Source organism: Dipodomys spectabilis, unplaced genomic scaffold (assembly GCF_019054845.1).
Source record: "Dipodomys spectabilis isolate Male_0828 unplaced genomic scaffold, ASM1905484v1 ptg000051l, whole genome shotgun sequence".
Classification (NCBI taxonomy): Eukaryota; Metazoa; Chordata; class Mammalia; order Rodentia; family Heteromyidae; genus Dipodomys; species Dipodomys spectabilis.
In genome coordinates this window covers 22,655,029-22,667,344 of record NW_024870728.1, presented here as the reverse complement: position 1 = coordinate 22,667,344, position 12,316 = coordinate 22,655,029, and the positions used below count along the sequence as shown (strand labels likewise).

The window sequence follows — 12,316 nt, the reverse complement described above, 5'->3', positions numbered from 1 at the left end:
GCATGGGTTTAAGAGCCAATTGTTTAAGCCAGTTGCCAAGAATACCTGCAAGTACTCTGTGTAATCACTGAGCTTGGTCACTCTGCCTGTTTCCTTGTCTGTAAAATGTTTTCAGTTAATAGTATCTACCCCTAGGGTGGTTGTACTATGTCAAACTCTTTCTTGCCTTTTCTCACTCAATACTCATGCTCTACCCCTGGAGCCACACTTCCACTTCTGCCTTTTTGCTGACTAATTGGAAAAGAGAGTCTTTGCTTGAGAGAGACTCTCAAGAGTGTCTCTTGGAGAAGAGAGTATCTGCTTGGCCTAGTTTTGAACCCTGATCCTCAGATCTGGCCTCTTGAGTAGCTTGGATTACAGGTGTGAATCACCAGCACCTGCCTAGTTTATTTTATCTTTATGAGATTATTTTAGGGGGAGAAGTAAATAATTTTTCAGTCTCAGCTCTTCCCCCACAAAACACTAAGGTTTAATGTACCAGATTATCTCTCCCCACACTGTTCTTCAAAGATGGATATTCTCTGCTGGATTTTCCTCTGAGATTTACATCTCCTTTTTGCATTTTTTTTTCTCTCCTTGTTCTGTTTTCCATGTTCTCATCCATACTTTTTTTCTTTCAAATCTTTCTTCTTCCCATTCCTTTTCCTCCCCTTCCATCCTTCATCACTGAAAGTACACTCAGCAGGGATCACGGTGTTTAAGGCGCTCTCCAGAATTTGTAATAAGTTAGACTCTGGCATTAAGGCCCCTTAGCAGCTGAACTCAAAAAAAGTCGTCAGAAAGACAAAATAGCTTTTACCCAGCAAGACTCTTAATAATCCCATTTCCCTCTAGATCTTCATAAAAGAGTCATGATCTAATCCAGGAAAAAGGGAAGGAGGCTAGGAATAACAAAAGAGAGCTCTCCCTGGTTGCTTGCAGTGGATGGGGCTGCTAGATGGGGCTACATGCTCCTGCTTGTTCCTGGTACCCTGCTTCCTGCCTCCAAAGATGCTCTGATAACCAGCCACTGGTTTGGTAGTCTGGAGAGCAGAAGATAAAGGGAATTGCAAATTACACTAGACTGAGTGATAATAATAATTGTTTGAATAAAGGGAAAAAACATAAAACAGACTTCAAAGGCATATTAGGGGCCAGATGTAAGGGTACTGGGACCCACTGAGTAGAGAGAGGTGAGCTGAAGCCAAGCAAGGCAAAATCCAATACCAGCAAGTGGTTTAGGGATGAGGTAATGTTTCCTCTTCCTGGTGCTGCTGTCAATAAATGCTTAGAATTTGCCTTTAGGAGTCAGAAGGGGGTGGAGAGAATACATTATTGTATTATTACTAAAATTAAAATGTGTGCTTCCATTATCACAGGCTAGAATCAGCTAGAAGACAGTTTACACCAAGTCCACCTTGACCTCTACCTAGATGTGACTATCCCAGGAAAGTTAGTTAAACTCTCAATTTACCCATACAAATATCTTTGCTTAATAATAGCTGTTGGTCAGAAAAGAAAGGTAGTAGCTAGAAAAGTGGAATCATAAGAAAAAAAAACTCCGAAATTTTTATATCTAGTGGTACTTTTGGAACTACTTTAGTTTATTCTTAATTTGTTATAATTAGTCAAATCTCATTGACTTTGACTTTTGCGTAAAGCTCTGGATTTGCCAGAGGTAGTCAGAAAGGGTTTATATACTCAGGTAGCTGATGGTCCAGCAGAGAGGATAAGAGGCCAAATTCTCCTACTTCTTAGAAGATGCCGAACTTCTGCCTTTGTTGTACAGGGATTGGGAAAAATACTCCTGGCACCAGTGGTGTGTGTGTAGGTGAGGATCAGCAAAGGCCAGGTGAAATTTACAACAGAGAAGCAGATGCAGAAGACAAGACAGATGAGACCAGAGACCTGGACACTAGGTTAGTTTGGGGGGGGGGGGGAACACCTAGAAACTGCATTTTAGAACATGTGGTTGCCTAGCTACTCAGGAGGCTGAGATCTGAGGATCATGGTTCCAGGCCAGCCTGGGAAAGAAAGTCCATGAAACTCCTATCTCCAACTAACCACCAAAAAGCCAGAAGTGGAGTTGTGGCTCAAAGGTAGAGCACTAGCTATGAGCAAAAGAGCTAAGGGACAAGGCCCAGGTCCTGAGTTTCAACTCTAGTCCCAGCATGACAGAAAATAAACAAACCCACAATGTATAAGTGCAAATAAGGTTAGAAATAACAGTGTGGATTAAATGCAATGCAAGGTCCAAGTCACCAGGCTCAGGAGAGGGGTTGATGATTTGGGAGAGGGTTGAGCAGCATGTGCTAACCAATGCGGGGAGCCATTGATATTTCAACTTGAAGCTTCAATTAATCAAAATAACTGAAAACAATATATTCTATTACTATTTTTCCTCCTTTGGATTTTTGGAGAGACTTTAATATTATTCTTCTATGTTTCCTTCCCCCAAATGTCTGTTAAAATGGTCAGGATTTGTAATCCCAGATCTCTCATCAATGGCATCAAAATTGCATTTGCAGTGAGGGCTGGAAAAGAGTGGACATAAATATAAACTAATGATATTATATCGGCTGCCCTATTGGAATTGCATTTGTTTATGATATAAGATGACAAATAACAAGGTTACCACAGGTGGCATGATTCGAGGTCAGGGGAGGTAATCACATCAAACTTACATTTTACTGATTAAATGAGGGTTCATTTTTAGCATCCAGATTGAAGGGAAGAGACGTTCAAAAGGCCCCATTTCCTGGCCCAATCTCCAGTTGTTTGCGCATTGAATTCCTTGGAGGTGTTTGAGACAAGGCAGCTTGCTCCAATCCTTCCTGTCTTCCATGGACACGTGCAGGCTTCCTCTGCTGCTCCCTGGTCCCTTCTCTCATCCCCTCCCAGATGGCCCTTTTATTCAGATTTTGAACTTTATCATTGCACACGTTCATAGCGATTCCCATTGGCTACGTTTTTGAGAGCATTGCTCAATGCCACCTGGCTCTATAAATTGAATAGATTGCATCCTTTCCTACTTGCCTTAGGAAGTGGTCAAACAGCCGCATTCCTGGGCTGATGGATTGGCTCATTTCTTCCCAGCTTCAGCCAAGATACGGGTTTTATGAGAGTGTCTTGTGACAGGCTCAAGTCACTTTGAATAAAACAAAATCCAGCCTCAGCTCACAGAAAGAACTCTTCAAAAGCAGCTTATCCTGGGTTGGTGAGCAAAATTTGGTTAAAACCCTGAGCAGAGGGCTCAGATGATCTGGGTGAGGGATTTAAAGAAACTCATTTTCAGTCTTTCTTTTTCATGTATCTCTGTGGTGCTCACACACTGAACTGCGTGTCCATAAATATGCAGCCACAGACTCAGTGCAGAAAAGCAACTCACGTCAGTAGAGCTAAATGTGATTAAAAGAGACATTTGAACCCTCCATAATGTGGGACAGACATGTTCATCTGCAGATCCTAGAGTTTTGTTTCAGGCTTACCAAGCAAACACAAGTAGGGTAACACCTTGAATAAATAAATGTCCTATTGTTTAGGAGAAAAGAAAATCTTTTGAATGTTTTGTGTTGATCGATCTATGGCTTATAGAGTTTTCCCCCACTTCACGATGTAGGCTTTGAAGTTTGAATGGAATCTGACCTTTAAGAGCCCAGAGTGCTTGACTAACTTACCAATGGCCATACAGCTTTCCAGTGGTGAGACTAGATTTGATTAGGTTTTTGTACTTTTCTCTTTTTTTTTTTGGTGACAGTAGGGGGCCCTAGTTTCTCCTTTAGCTTTTTCCTTTTAAGTCTGCTACTCTACCACTTGAGCCACACCCTCACCTCTAGCTTTCTGCTGAAATTCATTGGAAATAAGAGTCTCATGGACTTTTCCGCCTGGGCTGGCTTCAAACCTTGATCTGAGGACCTCAACCTCCTGAGCAGTTAGGATTATAGGCATGAGCAAGCAGTACCCCTTGATTAGGAGGCTCTTAATCCTTACCCAATGCTGTTTCCAGTAACGTGCTCTGCCAGAGTGAGTGACATGGCAAGGTGACAGCTTTCTCTCCCTTTCAGTAAGTAGGCAAGATAGTTTCTTTCTTGGCCTGGCTACCGATGATCAAATTAAAACAATGCTGGAAATTGGAGATAAGACAGGATTATGTGGTGAGCAAAGAATAAATCGTAATAAATCTCTTGTTCTTTTCAAGAGAGCTGAGACTGCTTTTCTCCACAGTGCCCTGGGCTACATCAGACCACCCTCAACCTCAGATGAACACTGTTTGTTCCTACGTATACATTCCCGTAAAAAAAAGTTTAGTTTACAAATGAAGCTTTTCAAAGAGATGAACCACAATAACTAATAACAAAAAATAACAAGTGTTGTCATATACTTATAGTGAACATTATGTAGATGTGGTTTCTTGGCTTCCAAGATATCGTCCTCTCCTAAACTCACTGTCCTCATGACAGAGTGGGATGATTGCATACCTAGTCATGAAATGCAGTTCGGTGAATGATGACACATTGTGAGTTGGGGTTAGGCTTACTACTGGCCTCCTGACACATGTCAAAGGAGGAGGCTCATTGAGCTATACCAGTGCAGGTTGACTGCAGGTGAATGAGATTCTGACCCCATAGAATTCTGTATGGCAAAGAAGGGATTAAGAAATAGATGCCTGTAATCCTTCCTCTCCTCTTCTCAAGGACACATTAAAGTCACAGAGACATAGGGTTGCAAGAGGAGCCCCTGGGCCTAGGAATCTAGTGGGCTCTCAGCTCTCTTCCCAAAGCAAAAAGATCTTGTCATACATTCAGTTTTCCACGAAAGCAGTTTTAGCGATTTTTAACCTCTCCTTCATATTCTTCAAAATGAAATTCTGCCAACATGCTAGTGATCTGCCTAGAATGGCTCAGAGGATGAGCTCCTAAGTGAATAAGCACCAGCATCCCCCAGACTCTTATCCTGTTCAGAGCTAGGTTATCCCTGACAACATCAGATGATGCTGTGTATTTAGGGGAGGTTTTATAAAATCACCTGGCATTTTATATTTCAGATACAAGCACCTAAATAGTCATCATATGAGAAAACTAGTGGGTGACTTTAGAAGTTAGAGATGTCTTTCCTTGAGATTACTTGGAGAGGTGTCACATGGGGCCTTTTATACGCTGACCTCTGACCTGACCCTGCTTATCCCTTCAGCGCCGCCCCCCCCTTCCCAGAGGCAGGAGAAAACTGCTCTGAACATTCTAGGACTGGATTTTTCTGCTACTTTTCTTTGGGAAATGAATTTGCCCCAGGTGAAAGGTATTCAAGGAGTAGTTGGAGAGACTGGCAGTCCCTTGTCAACTCACCAAACAGGCTCTGTAGCTCCTACTTCAGCTCAGTCAATTTCTCCTCTGTATATGGAGATTGGCCTTAAGGGGTTTGCCCTTGAGTTCAACTCTCCCTTGGCTTGGTTTGACTCCTCTGAAACAGGACAGAAAGCATTTATGAAGTTCATTTCTTGAACACAATAGTTGCCTACAGAGTAATGGATGGTATAGCTCTTCAGAAGAAATTCTAGCTAATTTCTATTAGGGCATGTTTGTATTTAAGAAATAAAGGGCTTCCAGCCGTGGAGATGAAAGTTCAATTATCAAGAAGAAATGAAGAAGTGTGTTTTCTTTACAGTTTTTCCTGATGTCTTTCAAGAATTCTGGGCTCTCCAAGAAAAATAGAGACAGAAAATTCTAGTATTTATCTTTGTAGATATATGTCTGTGCAAATGATGTGTGATATTTTCTGAGAGGTGTGAACGTGTGTACAGGACTAAAGTGTGAATTACCAATATGTACGTGTAATTGATGTATGTTCAATATCTGTGCCTGTGTGTGCTTGAGTGTGAATGTAATCTAAACAAGAAAGGGAGTTTGTAAATGTTTGGGTATTAAAGAGGTTAACCACATATACACTGAAACAGATGTTTTAATGGCTTCTGAGATATTTCAATAAGTCCCTTGATTTTCTTCATATAAAGGACAGACCCAAAGAAAAAGAAATGTGCTACTCTTTTTTTTCTTTTGATAAGAGAAAAATTAACAACAGAAAGTGCAAACTATCAGCCTTGGAATACATGATACAGTTTTTTTTTTAATTTTTTTTCAGGGCAATGATTGCTCCTAGTGTAGATGAGAAATGAAACCATCCTGGGAGGATGATTTCTTTCCTGTCTTTGTTGCTGATCTGTGGGCCTGGTCTAATTACTAAACGCTTAAGCCTGGGGTCTAGGGAATTGAGGAGAGAAATTCTTCTTTTAAGAGTAATTGGAGAGAAGCAGGGGAGGGGTGGCAGGGGAGGGACAGCACACGTGGATGATGTGAAAAACATAAGGGTTACTAAACAGGAGCTCAGCTCGGGTTTCCTCTGATGAGTTCCAAGGCCATAAATAAATAAATAAATGAAAGTATAATTTTGGGTGAGGCAGTGGCCAGCCTGTAGTTTTCTGCAGAATAGCTGGCAAAGGGGTTGGGCACGCTTAGAACATTCCTTCTGCAGCGAGTTGGGTAAAAGCAGCTGGTGCTTTAAAGTGCCCATACCTCTGCCTTCTCAGCCACTCCCCGCCTCTTTTCACATGCAGGAGCCAGAACCCATAGGCCACCATGTGACTGAAAGATAAGGTGCCCAGTGTGGAGGAGAGCTATGGGTGCTTGCAAAGCCTGCAGGCATTGGCTGCAGAGGACCCGCCTGCATCTGTATAGAAGGGATGAGTCCATTGTCTTCCTGGACTGGGGAGGGTGCAGGGTCATTAGGTAGAGGGTGATATGGTAGCTGCTAGCCTGAGGAAATGGCTCGCTTTTGTTTTCCCCCCAGTAGGAAATGGACCTGAATCCCATTAGATTCTGGGCAGTTCAACACAGCACAGTTGGAGCTCTTGAAGCTCTTGGAGGCTGGATGGCAAAAAGGCTACTTGTGTGGATTTGTGTCCTCACCACCATTGTGCAGTGTGCCCATCATTTATGCATTTAAAGCCTGTCAAGCTGGTACTCTGGAGCTGAGGTCTGGAAGACAATAATGCCAACAGACACGGGGAATGGCAAAGTGCACCTGTAGAGTTAAAAATGCATGACCCGTTCCCTCAAAGAGGGAACACAGGAGAAAGACCCCATCCTGGAGGGCGGCTGTTGAGCTGTAATACATAATTCACAGGCCCATGCTGCTCCACACAGATGGCGACATTAAATCGTGATTGATGCTCAGAGACTCACACAACTCAGGAAGGTCTCCAAGAGGCTCCTGAATATTTCCCTGGCTCTCATGCCTCTCTGTTCTAACTGCTGTGGTATTAAGCAAAAACCCCCATTCCCCAAGAACCCCACTCCCAAGTAGATGAGATTCTTCAAATGTCATCTCCCACTTCTGCCTTTGAAGGTCGACCCTGCCCTCCTGGCCCACTGAGCTATTTACCTCCAGCCAGGCACTGCAGGATAGAGGAGCCCAGAGGCAGCCCAAGCCTCCCGTAGCCACTGCCTGTCAAGCAGCTGCTCCTGGCTGGACAAAGCAGCAGCACACTCTGGTGGTGGTGACCAGGCAGGAAGGACAGTGGGCAAGAAAGCACAGAAAAATCACCAGCCTCCGTTTAAGCACAAAGCACCTTTGTAGGTAATTCTGAGATCAGAGCCAGTGAATTCTCCAATAGAGATTTTTTTCCCACTCACTCAATAATAAAACAATAAATCAGCTTTGTGGTATATGTGCAATTAAATGTTTTTTGGGGAGAAGGGTGTTATTTTTTTCTTTGTTAAAAAGGAAAAAAAAAGTAGAAGAAAGTGAAATCACCCTCCAGGGTCTGTTCTAGTCCAAAGCTGAAAGTGATTCCTTGTACCACATGTAATTGTTGCCAGGCTTGATTGTGGGTCGGCACCACAAAACCACAATTGTCAGCTCCTGGAGCCGGTCTGCTGGCTGCCTGAGTGAGGCCCGGCTAGAAGACAGGGGATAAATGAAGGATTTATGAGGAACAGATAGAGAATGAGAGGCTTAGAATGAGGAGAAATGGGCCCAAAAGGGCAGACAGGAAAAGGCAGGCATATTAAGTGTACAACCTTCTTGTTTTTAGAATTTCAGACCATATAATTGGAAATATTTATGACCATTTTCTGGAATATTTGTATGCCTATGCATGTGCATGCTTGTGTGTGTGTGTGTGTGTGTGTGTGTAGTTGGTAGATGAGGGGTGTATGTATGAGAGCTGAAATAATTTCTTCCACTAAATGAGTAAGTAGGTTAGCCTCCTGGATTGCCATAAAAGGTCTGTAAAATAGTTGTGATCCACCCGTGGGAGAGGAGGAGGCAGGGAAAGAAGGGGGGAAAGGCTGAACGTATCTCAAGTTCTTTGGACATTGCTTTCTCTTTCAGACCCACCCTGTGGAGGCCGACTGAATTCCAAAGATGCTGGCTACATCACATCCCCGGGGTACCCCCAGGACTATCCCTCCCACCAGAACTGCGAGTGGGTCGTCTATGCCCCAGAGCCCAATCAGAAGATCGTCCTCAACTTCAACCCTCACTTTGAAATCGAGAAACACGACTGCAAGTAAGCACTGCTCTGATGAATACACCTATGGCCATTCCCCTTGTTCCTCTTCCTCTTATCACCCAAGGGCCACAGAGGGAAACTTCCACCCCAATCGCTTTTGGGGGAAGTGAATGAATTTCCATGGGAGGCAGGGGGTGGCCTCCAAAACTCTACCCCTTGACTCTGAAATTGACCTTCCCTTGGAGATCTCTCCACTCCCACTGTTGCCTCCTGGAAAAAGCCCATGGCTTCCTTAATAAAGCAGGAGCCAGGCACTCAAGTAGAGATTCACAGTGCCTCCAGCCATGGAGGCCCAGCCTGTTAGTTTATAATGTCACAGCTGGTGCCTTATAGAAAGAGAGAGTAGACAATTCTGAGTCTGTAAGGGTAAGTCTGAGACTCAGATTGATTTCTGATATCTATTATGCTGCTCAGGTTAGAGAGTCTTAAAGCTGCTCTTATGGATTAATTTTAAACCAACATTATAACTGTTCTACAAATAATCATAATGCGTTAATTTCTTACAATGGCCCTGAGAGGCTTGTGCCCTCATGAGTTCCATTTTGCAGTGAGGCATAGAGAGGTTAAGTCAGTTACCCAAGGTGACTCGGTTGGTTTTATAACTGTAAGGTTGGTTTTATAACTGTGAGGTCTGCTCCTGGATGGCTAGCAGACTCCACCCTCCTCACAGCAAAGTCTCCACCCAGTACCTGCATTACCTAGGCAACTGGGACACCTGGTAGAGGTCACATCTGCATCCGCTGAGGTCACATCTGAATTTGATGTGGCCACACCTTTCTCCACCCATACCCTAGATAAAGCCTAGCCCAGGCCCAGATGCTCTGTCTCTGCTCTTTTCTAGCTTTTTCTCAGCTCTTTCCTTCTCTTCTCTTTCCCAGCTCTCTTCTCTTTCCTAGCTCTCTCTTTCCCACCTTTCCCAGACTCTCTCTCTGCTCTTTTCTAGCTCTTCTCTCTTTTCTAGCTCTCTCTCTTAGCTCTTTTCCCCAGCTCTCTCTCTTTCTCTCTCTTTCCCAGCTCTCTCTCTTTCCGAGGCCTTTCCCAGCTGTGTGGAGTGCCAACATGGCCTGGTGCCAGCCAGAACGATGAATAAACCTACCCCTTACCTGAATACCACGTGCGTGGTGCTGTTCTTACTCGGCTACCTCTTTTTAAAAACCTAACAATAACCAGGGCATGAAGTCAGCTACCTTAGAAAAGTAGGGTTTTGGTAATGCCAGATGGACATTTCGACATTTGCAAGTGCTTTAGAAACACTGTGTTTAAAACCAAAGTCCCTGCACGTTACAGTGGGGAAGCATGAACATTTCGATGTCAAGAGTGCAGACATGTGTGCAGTCCTCCGGAGCTCTATCTTAAATGCTTTCCCTGTTGAAAAAGAAAAAGAAAAGAAGGGGTGGGACGGGGGTTGGGGGGAGAGTTTTCTGTGAAGAAAAGAATGCACCAATGGTCAGTCCTGCTCCAAATGAGCACTCAGCCTGTCTAAGTGCTCAGATAAATGTTCATTGCTCCCACGTGATTAACAAATAGTCTGAGCATTCCTGTGACCAAACACTGTGAGTCCCAAATAATGATTAAGAGACAGGTATAAGGAAGCAGGCGACACTCCACTCCGGGCCTTCATTTCTGAGCGGGCCTCGGTCCAGACCCTCGCTTCCTCATGGCGGAAACAAGACCCCTCTTTAACTGTACCAGGCTGTGAAACCCAGTGAACTGATGTCATTATTGCCCTCCCAGGACTACTTTACAGCTACTGAATGCTGGGTTTTCCCCCCCCCCCCTCCTAACAAGAGGTAGTCTTTGTTGAAAACCAAAGGGTTTCCCATATGGATGCTGTGTGTGACCAGTAGTCATAAGATGAGTTTCTAAATCCCAGGGCCACACTGAGTGGGAGACATCTGTTTCCCTTTTCTCAGTTAAAGGTACACCCTAGACATATTGGCTCAGTCTCACTCAAGACTTCTGCTTCTCTAGACAGTGAACTTTCCCCAAAATTTTGGTTTTCAAAGCTTCTTTAGAAAGTGTGTGGGGTCTCTCTGGCTGGGTTGCAGGAGATGGACAGAAATAAAACACAATGTACAGGGTGCTAGGTCCCAGCTCAGAGAAATTTGACTAAGCACCTCTCCTGACTGAAGGCCAAATTGGGTTATGCTGATGCCAGTGAATCTCCAGAGGAAATTGCTAAGAGGTCCTTTTATGTTTATTCATAGTGACAGAGCGGAAAAAAAGGCCCAGCTTTTGGGAAGGAAGAACTCTTTGGGTGCTAGTAAGCACAGCTTCAAATGAGTTGGGAAGCAGGAAAATAGTCTTGCCTGGCTTTGGGCTCTAGGACATGCTTTCTTCTACCAGCCTCAGCCCCGAGAGGAGGGGTGGGGGGGATGGATGGGGGTGGTTTGGAAGCAGGGGTGGGGGTGTTGCAGAGCCTCTGTCAGCAAAGGGGACACAGACCTGGCCATTTCTGGGGCTGGAGGAGAGGAAGCAGGCATGTGGCAGGTTATCTCCTGGGCTCTCAACTTCACTAAAGTAGCTTCCTGTTTTTCTCTCTGCTCTTCATCCCAGCTTCTGGCTTCAACCTAAAAGGTCAAAGGTCAGAAGGAAAAGGGGGAGGGCAACTTTCTGGAATCTGTTTCTCCCAGTACCAAATTGTCAAAAAAGCTTCCCTGGGGTAAAGTCTTCTATTCAGCCTTCCCTACCCCCACCTCCACTTCTCTACTGCCATTTCTTTCTCCGATTTTTATATATAGAAGGACACCTCTGGTCTCTCTGTCTCTCACTCTTCAATGTTGTTGTTGTTTTAATATTTCCCCCTGCTCATTTGCATTCAGAATAAATAAGGTTCCCTCTCCCTATTGCCTTGCTTGACTTTATAACAAAAGGAACACTTAATCTAATTGAAACCCTGGAAATTCTTTCTGTCTTGCTCCTGCTTCTTTCCTCTCACTCTCTCTTCATTTTCTTTTCTATTTTTCATTTTGTGCCAGTGTTGGGGCTTGAACACAGGGTCTGGGTGTTGTGTCTTAGCTTTTTCCACTACCACTTGAGCCATACTTCCACTTCTGGCTTTTTGGTAATTAATGAGAGCTAAGAGTCTCAGGAACTTTCCTGCCCTGGCTGACTTTGAACCACAGTCCTCAGATCTCAGCCTCCTGAGTAGTTAGGATTACAGGTGCTAGCCATCAGTGCCCAGCCACATTTCATTTGTGTAACAGGGGAAAGGAAATCCACCAGGTTCCTCCTTTCATTTTGGAGATACGTTTCAAGTTGGAGTTGGCTTTCAAGGTCTCAACAGTGGACACTTCCCAAAAGAAAAATTCCTCAACTGTCCTTCTGATGGTCATGTTCAGCAAAAAGCCAAAATGTTCTGAAGCACCTTAGCAGGAAGGAAAAATGAGGAAGAAAAGCAAGAAAAAGCCTAGCTCAACATGTCTGTCCCAGTGTTTTCTCTTCTTCTTTCTGTGTGTAGGATTAACAGCAAAGATTGCCCACTAACCCGGCCCTGGGACCTGATATGAAGGATTATCCTGGGCGAAAGCTCCAAATCTCTTCGTTGTCTGTACTTTGAAGTCTCCATCCCAAGGGTCAGGCTGTTGCTGAGCAAACCCCAGACAGATCTTTCCCCTGACCACAGCTTGCTCATTTTGTTCCATTGAAGCTTTCTGTCTGCGAGGAAAATTTTACTCACTGACTAAGCTTCGCCTGAGTCAGAACAAACCCAAGGCCGTCATCTCTGGTGAACTACCCTGACTCCTCCCTCACCCTCCACCAGGAGCGCCC

The 12,316-nt window shown here is 44.3% G+C and overlaps 1 protein-coding gene across 2 annotated transcripts in view; it reads left to right on the top strand.

Moving 5' to 3' along the window:
- Positions 1–12,316, top strand: part of Nrp2 (neuropilin 2) — a 125,214-nt gene that overhangs the window by 7,341 nt on the left and 105,557 nt on the right. For both annotated transcript variants that reach the window (XM_042678995.1, XM_042678996.1), the window contains exon 2: positions 8,365–8,542. In XM_042678995.1, coding sequence (XP_042534929.1) covers positions 8,365–8,542 — 178 coding nt within the window. The remainder of the gene's footprint in view (positions 1–8,364; positions 8,543–12,316) is intronic.